This window comes from Sus scrofa, chromosome 6 (genome assembly GCF_054392235.1).
Source record: "Sus scrofa isolate SSC_HxYL_T2T_F1_AM1 chromosome 6, Sscrofa_HxYL_maternal_Yorkshire_Landrace_v2.0, whole genome shotgun sequence".
Lineage (NCBI taxonomy): Eukaryota > Metazoa > Chordata > Mammalia > Artiodactyla > Suidae > Sus > Sus scrofa.
This window is the reverse complement of record NC_139388.1, coordinates 81,468,644-81,484,900: the sequence shown is the minus strand read 5'-3', so window position 1 is coordinate 81,484,900 and position 16,257 is coordinate 81,468,644. Positions and strand designations below refer to the sequence as shown.

The window sequence follows — 16,257 nt, the reverse complement described above, 5'->3', positions numbered from 1 at the left end:
CAATGAGTGGTCAGCGGCTCCAGTGTTTGGCTGGCTGTGGGCTGAGGGTATCAGTAAGTGGGCCATGCGTCTCCTGTGTATCCAGCAGGCTAGCCCGGGGTTGTGCACACAGTGGCAATCTCAGGGTTTCTAAGAACCACAAGAGGGTAAACCCAATGCCAGATTCAAAGATGGAGAAATGGATGGGGAGGAGAGAATTTGGCAAGTTTTGCCACCTACCAGGTGGTTTTGAGCATAAAATGAGATTATATGAGCACAGCGCCCACTAGCGCTCCATTAGTACTCAATAAACTTACTGACAATGACGATTAATTTCTCTTCCAGTTTGTTTGTTTCTTTGCTTTTTAGGGCCGTGCCTGCGGCATATGGAAGTTCCCAGGCTAGGGGTCCAATTGGAGCTACAGCTGTAGCCTGCACCACAGCCACAGAAACACTAGATCTGAGCCACATCTGCGACACTGTGGCAATGCCAGATCCTTAACCCACTGAGCAAGGCCAGGGATCAAACCCACATCCTCATGGATACTAGTTGGGTTCTTAACCTGCTGAGCCACAACAGGCACTCCTCTTCCAGTTTTTTAATAATAAAAGGTAGATGTTAGAATAGATTTTAAGGAATTCCCATCGTGACGCAGTGAAAACAAATCCGACTAGGAACCATGAGGTTGTATGTTTGATCCCCGGCCTTGCTCAGTGGGTTAAGGATCCGGGTTTGCCATGAGCTGTGGTGTAGGTTGAAGACACAGCTCACATCTGGTGTTGCTCTGGCTGTGGCATAGACCAGCAGCTGTAGTTCCAATTAGACCCCTACCCTGGGAACCTCCATGTGCCATGGGCGCAGCCCTAAAAAAAAAAAAAAAAAAAAAGGATAGATATTAAATAGTAACTTTTAATTTTTTGTGAAACATCTTGCCTCCATAATCCTGGATCTGAGGATTTTTCTCTCTCAGACATGATATTGTCTCAGGAATATTTCAATAAGGAACAACAGTTAGGTCTTTGCACAAAGCCCGGCATGGGGAATGCGATGGATCTTGTTACTTATTTTCAATTGAATTTTTATTTTATATTAGCAAATGCTTGATTTGCAAGGTTGTGTTAGTTTCAGGGGTACAGCGAAGGGATTTGGTTATAGATATCCCTGAACACAAGCCGTTTCCTCTCAGAGCCTGTTCCCGTATAGGTTATTACAGAATATCGAGTAGACTCCCCTGCATTTACACGTGTCTTTGTTGACTATTTTATACATACGAGGGTGCATAGCTGGCGGTTGTTACTAGCATTGGCTTAAGACCCGTGTCTCCACCTCCTCCTGCACACAGAAAGGCGACTGACACTTGCTTGTTTTCCCCTTTTAGTTTTATTTTGACCCATAGCCCACTTTTCAAAACACCTGCATCTTGGAGCTGTTTTAGAGGCTTCCCTTCAGGCCATCCTTTCTTCTGCTTCCCCAGCTGCCTCCCTCCTTATCTCCGCTCCCCAGAGGCAGCTCCTCACTTTGTGTTTTATACCCCTTCCTCCACCACAGCCTCCTGTCTGCCTGGGGGCTCCTTCTGGCTGGAGCCATAGCTCCAGGGGACTCCGAGGGTGACCCTGGGGACACAGGGCCCTTCCAGGTAAGGATGACAAAGGTGGGACTATGCCGGGCACTGGTCTTTGGCTCTGAACATCTGCAGGCATCAGAAGGGCTCTCTCTACACCCCACCCCACCCCGCCACCGGCTGTAAGAGAAAGGAGCCCCCTTCACCTTGCACCTTCTCGAGGTTTTCCAGGGCTTTGAGCAGCTTCTGAAACTCCTCAGTGATGGCTGACACCCTGGGTAAGTGCTTTAATGCTTTGAACCTGGAAAACTCAAGTCAGCCAGTCACCCACCCCCATTAGGGGATTGCAGAGGATCAGTCTTAAAACCTAGATGGGCAGTTCCTGTCGGTGCAACGGAAACAAATCCGACTAGGAACCATGGGGGTGCGAGTTCAATCCCTGGCCTCGCTCAGTGGGTTAAGGATCCCGCATTGCCGTGAGCTGTGGTGTAGGTTGCAGACGTGGCTTGGGTCCCGCAATGCTGTAGCTGTGGTGTAGGCCAGCAGCTACGGCTCCAATTCGACCCCTAGCCTGGGAACCTCCATATGCTGCAGGTACAGCCCTAAAAAGCAAAAACAAACAAACAAACAAGAACCACACCAAAACCCGAAAAAAAAACCAAAACCCAGATGGTCTAAAAGATGCATGAGCATCTTCCCCAACCCCCAGAACTTGTCAAACAAGAGGGGGCCTCTGTCAGGCAACCTCCTTCCTTGAGGGCCCCTCCAGGACACTGAGAGAGGGGAGCGGGAGTATGAGAGGTCCCTCCCCTGGGCTCAGAGCAGCCTCCCTGCAAAAGATGGTTCTGTTGAGATGGACTCTGGATCAGCCCTGGTCCATGTGCTTAACACACACACCTTATACACGTTCTTGTGTTAGTCCTTACGACATCCTCTTGAGGCTGACAGTGCAAACCCATTTTACAGATGCAGATTTAGAGGATCAGGGAACTTAGGACAATTTGTTTTGAGTCCTAAGTTCAAGGACAGAGCATAACTGATTGGCAGGGGTGGACAGGATTGGGGGCAGCCCAGGAGACAACTGATGTCAAGCCCCGGGCCCTGGGCCTCTGATGGGGGATTGGAGAAAGCTTCATGCTGGGAGTGAGCAGGCCAGGTTCAAGGATGCTTTTATGGAAACTCAGGGTCTTTGGACTTTGCCATGAAGCCAAGTTTCCTTGAACTCGCTGAGCCTCCGTTTTGTCACCTATAAAATGGACTTATTGTGAGGATCAGTATAGAAAGCACGTGGTCCAGTGCCTAGCATGTTGCAGAGCAGGGCTCTTTGTCATCCTGGCTCCGGGAATCCCTGGACACAACAAGGCGCCTGGATGGCCTCCAGCCTTGCCCCTCTCACTGGTCATTTCCAAGGGCAACTCTGTGCCCTATAATCAGAGCAGGGGGCCCTGGTCTCAGCCCCAACCACTGCTGTGGTTTCTATGTTTCTTCCAACAACCAGGCCCTTCCACACAGAACCGAGGCTGAGCTTCTCTTGTAAATATTGATGGAGGCCTCAGACAGAGAGGAATGCGAAAACAAAGGACGTTTTATTTATGATAGAAAAAGAAACCAACAGAAAAAAAAATCTACAGGCTCAAAGGAGGGAGGAATGTTTAAATAAACCGTGGCACATCCACGGGCTGGAATATTGTGCAACTATTGAAATGATGTTTACCAAGGGTTTGTAATAACATGGGAAAAGGCTTATTCTATAGAGTTAAGTGAAAAAAAAGAAGCAACTGAATTGTATATTCAGCATAATCACACCAAGGCAAAAAATCAAGCCAAACAAACATGATGCACAGGAAAAGCAGAGCGGAGGGGCCTGTCCCACAGCGGGGGTTTATCTTTGGGAGAGAACAGTGGGGAGTCTTTTTCTGTGATCTGAAATCTGGCACTTGCCACCAGCCTCTACATGGGTTAAATCATGAGCCACAGCAGCTGCGCACCTGCAGCAGCCCCAGAGCAGAGCTCAGGGGGAGACCAGGAGGGAGGCGCTCTGTGCTCTAGGAAAACGGGAAGAACAGGTTTTCAGATGGTCAGATATTTTTAGGAGAAGATTTTATGTGCCCAATTCTTGCATCTCCTCATGCATAGAAAAACACTAAAATCCTTCATGGTGATGTCTGCTCCTTGTGACTGGTCATGACCTTCAGGAGACAAGCAAGACCTGTTTGCAAATATGTGTGTGCTGCACGCACCTCCCCTCACCTTTATCATATCCTGATAGCCCCCGTTTCCTCTCTAGGCACTATTTTAGAGTTATTTGAAATACTGCCTGGGCTGTAGTTAAGGATAAACCCAGAATGTCATGGTCATCTGCGAATGCAGTCACCTCCAAGGGTGAGAGCTGGTGAGCCCCAAGGGCTGCGAAAACTCGGGATACTGGTCCAGATAGCGAAGGTGCATGTCAAAGGAATGATCTCGATGAGCCCAGACCTCTTTTGTTCCTGCTGTCTGCCCTTTGTTGCAAAAACTCCTCTATATCCTGGCTTCCTCCCTGCCTCACCTCCTGGAGCAGTTTCTCAGGTTCATCTCCTTGAGATGCTGTCTCCTGGGCTTAGGTCCTCGTTTGGCCCCAAATAAAACTCAACTCTCAACTTTCAAGTTGTGCATTTTTTCTTAAGTCAACATTTTTATACCTTTCTTTATGTCCCAATTTTTTTGTGTCTCTAAAGACATGGTTCGCCTAATGTGGAAAGCCACCAAAACCTAAGTTTGTTTTTGTTTTTTGTTTTTCTAAAGAACAAAGAACTCTTATGGGGAAAGCAGGGCAGATGGCCCACGGAGAAGCCGAGTGCCACACAGGTCATTCGAGGCTGAGGGCTAGAAGGCAACAGAGAAGGCTATTCAAAGCGGTCAAGTGGAAATCCTCTGACCCCACGGAATAATGGGGTCTGGCTGACACCCAGCTGCACATTCAGGTGTGGCGTCCGGGTGTTATTTTGACCCTCATCGTTAAATGTACAAACTCTGCTTCTCTCTTGGGAAAGTAGCCTCCCCCCCCCCACCCCCCCACCCCGGCACTCCCTGACCCTTGGCCCAAGGACCCTCTTTCATAAATGCTGGTGCAGGGGCTTTCTCTCCACTATATGAAAGACTGAAGCAGAATAGCTGGGCTCCTACACTCTTCACACCCAGGATGGGGCGCCTGGGAGACAGTCCTGCCTTCCCACTGGTGTGGCCAAACCCTTTACTCATCTCCCAGATTTCCACTCAGGGCTCTGCCCAGCATCTTCTTATCAGGGATTCTATTTTTTTCTTTTTGTTTTTAGGGTCGCACCTGTGGCATATGGAAGTTCCCAGTCTCGGGGTTGAATTGGAGCTGCAGCTGCCAGCCTACACCACAGCCACAGCAACGGGGGATTCAAGCAGTGTCTGTGACCTGCACCACAGCTCACAGCAATACCGGATCCTTAACCCACTGAGCACAGCCAGGGATTGAACCCTGCATCCTCATGGATATCAGTAGGGTTGGTTTCCGCTGAGCCACGATGGGAACTCCCTTATCAGGGATTCTGATCACATGATCCATCTGTCCTGCCTTATCTTTCTCTATGGCCTGTATGCCTGGCTTCTACTTTTTTTTTTTTTTTTTTTCTCACTTTCTCTCTCTCTCTTTCTCTCTCTTTAATTTTCTGAGGGCGGGAAGGTGCTGTATCTTCAGCACCTGGAGCAGCCCTGTCTTAAACATTCTGTAAGTGAACCCCAACCATCATGGCCCCAAGGTGGTCTTGGCAGGCCCCCTGAACTACCTTACCTTACCACAATGGCCCTGACAACTCTCATCCCTAAACCCCGCTCTGGAGGCCAGGAATGAGAAACACACTAGCTCTAATCTCTCAGTAATGACTGCCTGGGGTCCTGTGTTGAAACAGTTCTGAGGCCATTGAAAGAGCTCATCAAGAAAAGACACGGTAATCGGTTAGCAATGCCTGCCATGGGACCACAGGAGGCAGACGAGATGTGCGGCAGACTTTCTGTCTCAGCACAGGCCCGAGTCTCAGCTCTTTCATCAGGAAGACCATATCTGCCATCACTGGGTCTGGAACAAACTGTGCTGCCTTATCCTGCGATGCATTTCCTTAGTCCTGCCACATGTAGGCGATGGGCTTCTGGAAGTTTTCCCAGAGTGAGCCCTAGCTCACCCCTGGCTCTGAGCCCTCCCTGCACTCTACCCAGCTTGGTTGAGGTCGTATCCTCTACCTGGCTCCTGGGGCTGGATCTGGCTCCACCTGCCCCAGATCCCAGATGGGATTCTTCTCCTAAGCAAACTCTTCTCCCCACCTGGCATCAATCCCCCTTCCCCCTAGGTCCCTTGGAGTCTCATGCCTGAGGGTTACCTCTGAGCTTGAGCACATTCAGGGGCTGGGAGGTCCCTCTCCCCAGGCTCCAGCCATAGTCCCAGCCTCCAACTTAGAAATAAACTAAGCAGCCTTGCCTCCCAGGCTCTAGAAGAGGGAAGATGGCCTTGTGTGGTCCAAGAAAAGCTTTCATCTCCACGCCAACCTCCTTCACATTCTTGGTTCCAATTCTGCATCTTCCCAACAGACCCCCAGCGTAGCCCCAGCAGTTGCAGTGAGCACAAATTCCTGCCAGGACCCATGAAACTTGGAAGAACTTCCTCCACGTGCTCACCTTTATCCCTCAGGCAGAAAAGGACTTGGATTGTCCTTCCTATTTTGAAGATAGGGATGCCGAAGTCTGAGCATCTATCAGGCCATCTCTGGTGCACCTTCCTTCTCTACGCCTTTCCTCATGCTGCCTGTCCCTTTAGAAGTAGTCCTAGCTTCCCTGGCCTCTTGCTGGGACCAAAAGCATCACTGCTTTCTGTCTGAATATGCATCTCCCTTGGAGATGGGACAGGCTGGAGGTCATAGACTAGACCAGTCTCTCTCTTTTCCCTCCAGGAAGAAAAGGTAATTTCCTGAGGTTGGAAGCTTTCTTCCCCTTGAGAATTTGCAACCCCGATGTCAAAGGAGATCCAGTCGCCTGATGCACCACTAGAACCTTCTAGTTCCTCAGCTCCATCATGGACCTGCCCCTCTCTGGTCCTCTCCTGTCTAACGAGGCAGACCAGGTGATCACAAGGCACAGGAGGATGAATGATGCCATCGCCTCTCACCTGGAAGGGCTGACTGGCAGTAGCTGTCCCCAGATCCCAAGGCGAGGGCTGAGTTGTATGGGGAGTGGTATTGTGAAGGCTTCTGAAATCTGGGGAGAGAGAGCAGTGGTCACACAGCAACGGCCCCAACGGGAAGGTGGCCCTTGGATCGCATTTTTTCCTCTCTTTCCTGAGATCTCATATGCAAAATCAATTGTATTCTCCTCAGACCCAGAAAATGTGTCTTTTCAAATGGATGCTAAACATGGAGGCTTCTCCTCCTTCCAGGAGACTAGAATTCCAGGTAATGAGAAAGAGTGAAATGGATTTTGGCCAATTTACTCTGTAGGCAAGAGTCCCCAAGGGTGGGTCCAACTTTAGCTGTTCTGCTTCTCTGACCACCTCTTCTCCTGGCTGGGCTCACCGGGTCCCTCTGGGCTCTTCTCTGGTCCTGCCAGAACAGCCTCCCTCCCTTTTCCTCACCTGTGTGTCCCAGGCACTCTGGGAACCTTGGATGTTGGGGCCAAGTGGCCAATGTTTAGGAAGAGGCTCTGGTGGCTTATAGAGAGCTGGCCCAGATCCAGCAGCATCAGCTTGAGGGGTCACTGGGGGGTCAAGTGGTCCCTGAAACCATGACTGTGATAAGGCAGAGCCCTCAATTTTTCTGGGGTCCTGGTACCCCCTCCCCAAATTCAGATCTGAAGCAAGGTGGTGGCCATCTCTGCAGGTGGCCTTGGCCTCGGAGCACCAGTCCCGAGTTCCACTTTCACACTGGGCTTCTGCCGCCCAGCGAGGGCAAAGGCACAGCTAAGAACACCAGCCAGTGGAGGGGGTAGGACTGGAACTCACCTCTTGGTCAGATTCCTGGGCTGTCTGATCTCCCAGAAATGGCCCACAGAGGGGTGTGTGGGGAGCACTTTTTGCTTCTGGTTTTGCAGAGGGAGTCCAGCAGAGGGGCCGCTAGACCCTAGTTTGGGGCACATCAGGGCCAGGCAAGGTCAGGACGGTGGGCACCAGGGTGCCCTGCGGGGAGGGGAAGTTCTGCAGCTCCTCGGGCACAAACCTGGGCGAGACGGAGTCGGCCAGGAAGCAGAGGATGCGCTGGCGCCCCACACAGTAGATGAGGTGGTCCACCACGGCGCACTGGAAGGTGTCCGGGTAAGGGGTCCGGTACGTGGCGCACTCGTACCAGAGGCGGGCGCTGGCGCTGCAACGGTACACGCTGATGCCCAAGCTGCGGTTGAGGTCAAAGCGATAGAGAAAGCCATTGACCGCCACCATCTCGGCCGTGCGGTCCTTGCCACCCCCGGTGGGGCCCGCCCGCCAGCGCTGCTCCTGGGCGGAGAAGCGGAGCAGCAGGTAACGCAGCGAGCCGCCGGTGACAAAGATCTCTCCCGCACATGCCGTGGCTGTGTGTGCCAGGGCGAAGGTGTCGTTGGGCAGCGGCGGGGCAAAGGTCCAGCGGTCCAGGCGAGGGTCATAGCGTTCCACCGTGTACAGGCACTCGCCCCCGATGGCGTACAGGTGCCCGTCCAGGGCCACCAGCCGGCAGTGCGGCCGAGCCTGGTTCAGCGGGCACACCTCACTCCAGATGCCTGTCAGCGGATTGTAGCAGAAGACGCGGTTGGAGGGCTGGTGCCCGGACCCCTGGCAGCCGGACACCACGAAGAGATAATTGAAGAGACTACAGATGGCACAGCCCCGGGACACGGCCTCCGGGGGCAGACGGGCCAGCGGGTGCCAGGCATCTTGCTCACTGTCGTAACAGCAGAGGCGGCTGGAATCTTCCTGGGGACATATGTCGGCCACCACCAGGTGCTTGCGGCCCCGGAGCCGTCGCTGGAGGATCAGCTCCCGCTCCGCCCCGCTCAGGCACCCATAGATGTCCGGGCTTCGCAGGACCTGGAGGTAGTTGTCGCTCATGACCTTGTAGGCGGCCTCCTTCAGGGCCTCCAGTTTCTGCCTCTTGGCCAAGGTCAGCACCTCATAGCAATTGCCCAGGTCCAGGTGGACATCGGGGGCTGATCCAGGGATGAGCGGGACGTAGAAGAAATTGGTCCCAGCCACAGCATGCACCTGTGGCTTCTCGCTGCTTCCAGCTGAGCTGGACCCAAGAGACTCTGAGGATATGGGGCAGCGGAGCAGGGCACTCTGGTCTGGGCAGGCTAGAGCTCGGTCCCCAAAGCCATCGAGCTGCAGCTGGAGTTCTGGGTTCTCCACGATCTGAAGGAGGCTCTCCTTCCTGCTGAAGCCCTGCGTGGAGGATGGCAGCACAGGCGGCAGGGGGGCGGTTGTCTCCGCTCTACCTGCTCTGTCATCGGCCTGGCCCCCGGAGGCTGCCCCTGTTCCTGGGGGGCCTGGCACGGACACGGGGGGAGGGGATTCAGCCAGGGCTGCTGTTCTGGCAGCCAGCCTGTCCCTGGAGGTGGCCTGAGAGGTGGATTCAACATAGTAATCATACACCTTGCCCTTCAGCCTGGGCCTGATTCCCTCTGCCTTCTCCGCCGCGATGAAATTCTCCTCCACTCGAACCCGGGCCACTGACGAGAAGGTATAGGAGGCATCAGTGGCTCCCTCCTGCTGATAGAGGGCTAGGTCCACGTCTGAGGCAGCCCGGAGAGCCCCTGCCTCCTCCCTGTGGACCCCTGTCACATGGGTAAAGACCCAGCTCTTGTTCATGTCACTCTTGCCTTCTGTGTGGGCCACCCAGCCCTGGTGGGGGGACTCCGGCCCCCCAGGCCCCGGCTGCTCGGGGGGTCCGCTCTCCTGCCATGGAGGGGGCTTACCACCCACACCGTGGCCACTGTCCACTGCAATCAGGCCAGTTGGGGAGCTTTGGGGTTCACTGCACAAAGCGGGGCAATTGGACAGCTCGGGCTTACCGCCAACAGGTGTTCCGGCTTCCCGGCCACTGCGTGGAGTTGTTGCCAGGTCAGCATCCGGGCACTGCCTGCCGTGCTCCTCGCCAGCACCTTCTGTCTCAGATTTCCCAGTCTCTCCGGCTTCTGAGTCTTTGGAAGGAACTTCCGTGGCCAGGACTCCAGAGCCCCCTGGATTCTCCCAGCTGCATCCCCGCGGCACTCCGGCCCCCTTGCTTCCCCGCCGGCGTTTCAGGCCTTGCTGGGGCAGCCTGGAAACAGCCCCCTGGCCAGCAGGCTGTCCAGAGCCCTCTGTCTCCTTCCCCGCCTTGGTGTTCCTGCCCCCCAGCGGGGCCGGGGCAGGCCTCGACTTGTACAGCCTGTAGGCTGCGGTCACCAGGAGCAGGGCAGCGGCAGACAGCACCACCTTGCCTGTCAGCTGCATGTCCAGATGCCAGTCCTGGGCCTCTGCTCCCCCTCCTCTGGGGAGCATATTCCCAAGCCAACCTGGGGCAGAGGAATGTCAAGAATCCGATTAATGATTGCCCAATAGGGGCTGGTTCCTGGTTCCTGCTGAGCGGGGAGGGAGGGGGTTCTGGGCTGGCTCCTGCCAGCCAGGCCGGTGGAAGAGTTGAAATAAAGGTGACTTTGAGCTGGCAGAGGGTGGCCACGGGGGCCCAGGGCTGACAAGATCTTGGCGGCTGGCTTCCTTGGGTGCCTCGATGCTTTCCCCGAGAGCCGAGCTTGTGATCAGCCCCCTGAGCCAGCGGCAGCTGGAGGGATTAGGAGTGTCCAGCCGGTGCTCCAAGAGGGAGGAAGCTCTTGACCAAACAGTCACCCGATGCCAGGAAACCCACGGGGTTGGTTATTATTTGTGTGCGTGTTCTGTTTTCTCTTTTGCAAATGCACGGGGCTGGGAGGGTTGGGTGTGGTCAGTTGTGGGGCAGGCGGAGCCATGGCAGCAGGTGCAACATGAGGTCCTCCTGAGTCTCTTTTCTTCCTGCTCAGGTCTCCGGTCCCCACTGTGAGGTCCGCAGTCAGCAGACGGGGAGGCTGAGCAGGGCACTGTGGCCCAGCCACCTGAGCCGGCTCTTGAATGACTCTGCCCTTCTGCCCTGCCTGCTCCATGGACTACGAAAACTGGTCTTCCTGCAAGGAGCAGGGGAAAACACAGGGCATGAGAACCCAGATGGGGGACAGACTTGGGGCATATCCTCACCTTCCAAAATAGACAGCTTCATAGGATGAGGGGCCAAGGACACTCACAGGCCCCCATCTCACCAGTGCTGTGGGTTCTGGATCCAGCCCACCTGGCTCTGCCACTTCCCAGATGTGTGACCTTAGGCAAATAACTTTACCTCTCTGTGCCTCAGTTTCTTCATCTGAAAAATGAGGGTAATAAGCTCAAAAACTTGTGGTGAGAACAAAATGGGTTAATGTTTGTCAAGTTCATAGGGCCACGCGCTACCTTGTAAAAGCTTAGTAAATATCAGCCATTCTTCTTCCTCTCCCTCCCCTTTCTCTTTCTCATTGCCAGTGTCATTATCACTCACATTAATCATCCTTTGCTGGGCTTTCGGAACCACAAGTATAATTCTGCTCCCTGCCCTCCAAGTCTGAGGTCCTTTGGGGGTCCCCAAAGGCCAGGGCGAGGGCCTTAGCCTAGGCTGCCTGGGATCACGCAGGTAAAGACCACAAGCAAGGACCCACCTGACGAACGGTGCCAGGCAGCCAAGCAGCAGAGGCTTGGTCCGGCTGTTTCAGAGAGGTTTAGCATCGAAGCGGTGATCCCATCATTCTTGATTTCTAAACATTGGCCTCTAATTTACAAATGCGAATAAAAACCACTCTGTGGAGGAAAAACTTGTTTGGAGGAATTTGGCTCTGAAGCCTTGACTTGAGGAGGAAATCCAGACACCTTACGATGCGGTTCACACTCCTCCACACTCCAGCCTCAGTTTACCTTCACAAATCATCTTCTGATGGCTGCCTTGCGGGCCTGGCTCTGGGCTGGGGCTCAGGACACTGTCCCCTGTCCCTGCTGGTCCACATCCCTCCACCCTTCAGAGCTGGATCAAAATCTGCTTCCTGCGCCTCCCTCCTGGTGCCTTCATCCTTCCCGCATCATCTTGTCCTTCTCGTTCTCTTGTTTCTCTATGCACGTCTTTTCGCCTTAGTCACATGGGCTGCCGCTCAAAGTTCACTCTGCACTGCTGGATTCTAAACCTTCCAGGAAGCTCCCTCGGGGGCCAGAGGCCTGTCTGGGGCTGGGCATAATTGGGACAGGAGCCAATACGACTGTGCCTTTCCATGGGGAGGATGGGGGTGGACACTTTGGATGAATCTCCTCTACTGTTCACTGTCCCTTTTGTCATCCCCTTTTAGGGCGGCTCCAGGGTTATGTCCATGTGCCCCTAAACAGGGACTTCTATCTTTTGTTTCCAGACTCCAGAGTTGTACAGACCTGAATTCATCCAACAGATAGGACTTCTCCCAGTCAGGCCTCTTCCACCTGTTCTGCTAGTGACCTGCAGCAGAGCTTCCTCTCTTTCCATTATGGTCAAAGTCACGATTCACCATTATGATTAAAGATGCAGATTTCCAGGAGTTCCCACGGTGGCGCAGTAGGTTAAGGATCCAGCGTTGTCTCTGCGGTGGCTCGGGTCCCTGCTGAGGTGCAGTTTCAATCCCTGGCTCGGCACAGTGGGTTAAGGATCTGGTGTTGCTGCAGCTGTGGCATGGTTTGCAGCTCTGCCTGGAATTCTATCCTTGGCCTGGGAACTTTCACATGCCGTGGGTGCAAAAACAAACAAACAAAACCTAAAAACTAACAAAGCAAAAAAAAAAAAAACTAAACCAGATTTCCAAACTCCACCCCCAGATTTCCTGATTCAGTAGGTTTGAGCTGGCTTCTAGGAATTCCCCATTTTCAATAACCATCCCAGGAGATTTCAGTGGGTTAAGGAGCGGAGAGTAAGTCAGCTTTTCTACTTGTCTGCTGAGAATTCCTCTTCGCCCCGGGTGGGTGGCTGAGCAGTTACCCCCATAGCATCCAGGTGAGTAGCAGGGAAAGCAGAATGAACCCTGGGTACTCTGCACGCATGAAGTCATCTCACCTTCCCAGGCATCCACAGAGGCGGGTATTGTCATTGCTCTCATTTTACAGGTGAGGAAACTGAGGCTCAGAGGGATGTACCCAGGTCATGTAGGTTGTCAGTGGCAGAGTCTTGATTTATAACCAAGTGTCTCTAACTGCAAGGCCCATTTGTCTTCCTCTGGGAAGGAGAAGATGAGTTATAAAGGAGAATAAAAATGACTTGTCCAGTGGTGAAATCAGGGCTTTGGGGACGGATGCAGGGGCCCCTTGGGGCCAAGCTACCATTCCAGCAGTGAGGGCAGCTTTGGGACTCCCGTATCCTTGGAGTTGAAGACGTGTGGCATGCCCCTTTGGTGTACCACGACCTGGCTTTGTCCCCTCAGATGCCACCAAGGGAGCAGGGTCTCAGCCCCTTTGGCAGGCTGCTTCCCACCCACTAAAAGCTTCGTGTGCCCCAGAGCACTTTCCCTATAGATCCAGCCTCAGCCCTTTGAGTCAGACAATCACCGTTTCCATCTGGAGCTGTGCTGGGTGTTGAATGTGGCCAAATCAGGCCCAAGGGGTGGCCAGGGGAAAGTGAGAGTATCACTGGGAGCAGAAGACACAGTCCCAGCCCCAGGGAAGGACGTGCGTCCTGATCTGGAAGATGGCACCTACGCCTGAGCTACAATCAAGCCGCCGTGTATCAAGATGGAAAAATTAACAAGGCGATTTGTCAACAGGTGCTTATTGATGAAGGACAATCAGACTATTGGATGGCCAGGGAGGCTGGGGCAAGGGGCATCAGAAGAGAGGGCAGGAGGTGATGCCAGAAAGAGGTGTTTAGCATTGAGAATTGGTAAAAGGAGGGGCATAGCCAGATTGATTGATTGGTGGGACAAATATTTACCAGATGTTTATCACCTACCAGGCCCTGTGCTGGGGTGCAGTGACCTAGGATCAGGAGACACCCAGAGCCCCTGCACCCATGGAGGCTGTTGACTTTGGGGGAAGAAGATGCTTAGCCACACGGTGATGATGCGTGATGAGGCTCCCAAGTGAGGACATCAATGGGAGAGTGAAACAGGAGTCCCTACACCGGGTCAGGACAAGGGGGTGGCGATTGCTCTAGATCGGCAGGTACAGGGAAGGCCGAGAGGGAAAGAGCACGGGGCTGGGGGTGGTGGGAGAGTGTGGGGGAGGCGATGTGAGTCATGTGATGACACCGGAAGACCTCTGGTTTAGATGCTGAGGCTGGGTGCAGGCTGTGTGGATGAGGCTGGAGGGTCAGGGGGAGCTGATGTGACGCGTGGCCTGGCACTTCCGGCAAAGCTCCCTTGTTGGAAGGTGGAAGCCACACCTGTGAAACAGCTCAGCGCAGAGGAGACTGCCCTTAAAGGAAGCTTCCCACTGTCCATTCTCCATTCTAGTCCTTGGTGACCGTGGCCGCCTGGGATTGTCACAGATGTAGGCTTTATTAGTATTCAGGTGAGGGGGAGGCCGACAGATCGGGAGATGACTGCTATTCCAAAGAGAGCTTGTTACTCACAGCTCCCTAGAGAAGCCCCCACCTCATGCCCTGCAGTGTCACCCGGGAAAGCACCAGGGTCATCAGGAGGCGGGGGGGGGGGGGGAGTGGGAACCAGAGCCTTTACTAGGGTTTGCATGAGAAGGAATGGGCAAGGCTGGGAAAGCAGGCTTAGGAGTGGCAAGCTGGAATCATTTTGGGGGGCCCTGGAGCAGTCTGTATTTGTCTTGTCTCTGGTCCTGGAGTGATGAGGGCAGGGGAATGCTGACCTGAGGTATAAGAGCCATGCGAGAGCCTGTAAAGGAGGTGGTGGGCTGATGGGCTTTGGATGGGTTCATTTGCATATGAGAGGTGGGCTCCTAGGTGAGTCATTTGCATCGCTAGGAACTTAACCAGTGCTGGGAGCTCACAGTCAGCTCAGATGCCAGAGTGTCCTGAACACAGACATTAAGAGGATATAGTTGCTACAGGGAGTCAGAAGACCAGAAGTGGGAAAGCAGGGACTTTGGGGCGTCTAAGAGGCGGCTGGCACCCCCACAGGGCGGTTGGGAGTGAGCTCCGGGCTCTACCCTAAAGTCTAATCCCAACCGGCAGGTGAACACGATGCTCTTGCCAGCTGACTTCAAACTCTATAAATTACAGCTTTTTTTTTTTTCCAGTCCATTTGGAAAAAGTGAAATGAACAAATGAAGACAGGAGCGAAATTAAAAGATAATTGGAAGTCTATATCAGGCTTCTGTGGATGTGCATGCAGGCTGCCAGTCTGGTCTCTCTGTGTGGGAAGGATAAATTGAGAACTCCTGGGCTGGCTCAAGGGGTGGATAAAACAGTCAGAGACAAATACGCGCCATGCAAATAAACAGGCCCATCGCTCCGTGATGAGCTTTGCTTTCCGCGGAGCGGGTGCCTCCTCTGGTCCGCTCAGCCTGAAGGGACTGTGAGTTGCAAGGCGGAGGCTGAGCGAGGCTGATTCCAGCTGGGTGTGACTGGTGAGGCCCCCGCGGAGGGCCTGAGGTTGGGAGGGACGGGGACCTGGGGAGGCTTGGCAGGTGCGCAGAGACAGGGTGGTGACATCAGAGACGGAGACAGGGAAGTGTATGGCCTTTTACACACAGGCACACATGTACCAGGGAGACTATGGGCGTTTTGAATCCAGAAGGGTCAGCAATAAACGGATCCTCCCAGATGGGGGGAATTTGTCCTAGCTGTCTCCATCTCGGACCGGGACACAGGACATGGGTCTAGGGGTGAAGGAGGAGGTCAGGGATAAGTTGTCACTCATCTGAAGGGAACTCAGTGTTTGGTGGAGGTGATAGCATTTCTCTGCACTCACGGAGGGCCTTTCCTGAATAAACTCTCCTTGGCATATGCTGGGCTTTATTATGCTCAGCATCCCTGGGCTGCATCCTCAGCTGGCATACACTGCTGCATCCACACCGGTTATTAACATGCCAAACTCTTTCCATTCTGGTTGGCGAATAGCCAGTGCCCCAACCCCACCAGCCTGTCTGTTGTTCCCCCAGCACTCCCTCTGTCCTTCCCATCATTTATGAACTAGAAGTCAATGCTTGGTGTCCCAAGGCTCTTTCAACGCTGCACCACTCAGCCAGGGCCGCCTTGCCATACTTCACCCAGAGGTAAAATGTCAAGTATTCTCCACCCCTCCCCCCAAGCTCTGCCCCCACCCCAGGCCCCTCTTCTGCTCTGTCTAGGGTAAAGTCAGCACGAGAGTTGCTGGACTAGAGTTCTCTGGTGGCTCCGTGGGTTTAGGATCTGGTGTTGCCACTCTGTGGCTTGGGTCACTGCTGTGGCGTGGGTTTGATCCCTCGCCCAGGAATTTCTGGGGCCAAAAAAAGAGTTATTGGGCCAAGGATGGCACCTTAGTCGGGATCCTGGTGGACTTGCCATGGCGAATGCCACCCCCTGAGCCCTGAGTGCTAAGCTCACCCCTTCCTGGGTGTCCCATCAAACTTTCCAATCGCATGACCTCCACGAATGGCTGCCATGGTTGTTATGGCCACAGCCCTTGGCAGATCACTCCTGATTGTACTGCCCAGTGTTGTTGGCCTTATTGTCCCCATTTTAGAGATGAGGGCACTGAAGTTCCAGGA

At 53.9% G+C, this 16,257-nt stretch overlaps 1 protein-coding gene across 2 annotated transcripts; it reads right to left on the bottom strand.

The window, feature by feature from the left end:
* Nucleotides 1-3,108: 3,108 nt before the first annotated feature.
* On the bottom strand, nucleotides 3,109-10,039 carry KLHDC7A (kelch domain containing 7A). 2 transcript variants are annotated; one of them, XM_084963061.1, is made up of 2 exons: nucleotides 9,567-10,012; nucleotides 3,109-9,261 (listed from the first exon to the last, which is right to left on the bottom strand). In XM_084963061.1, exons 1-2 carry the CDS (start codon nucleotides 9,621-9,623, stop codon nucleotides 7,645-7,647), a joined length of 1,674 nt encoding a protein of 557 aa, XP_084819187.1. In that variant the 5' UTR covers nucleotides 9,624-10,012; the 3' UTR covers nucleotides 3,109-7,644. The 2 variants fall into 2 exon arrangements, with proteins under 2 accessions (XP_084819187.1, XP_005665116.2); XM_005665059.4 differs by having other exon boundaries at nucleotides 3,109-10,039.
* Nucleotides 10,040-16,257: the final 6,218 nt, after the last annotated feature.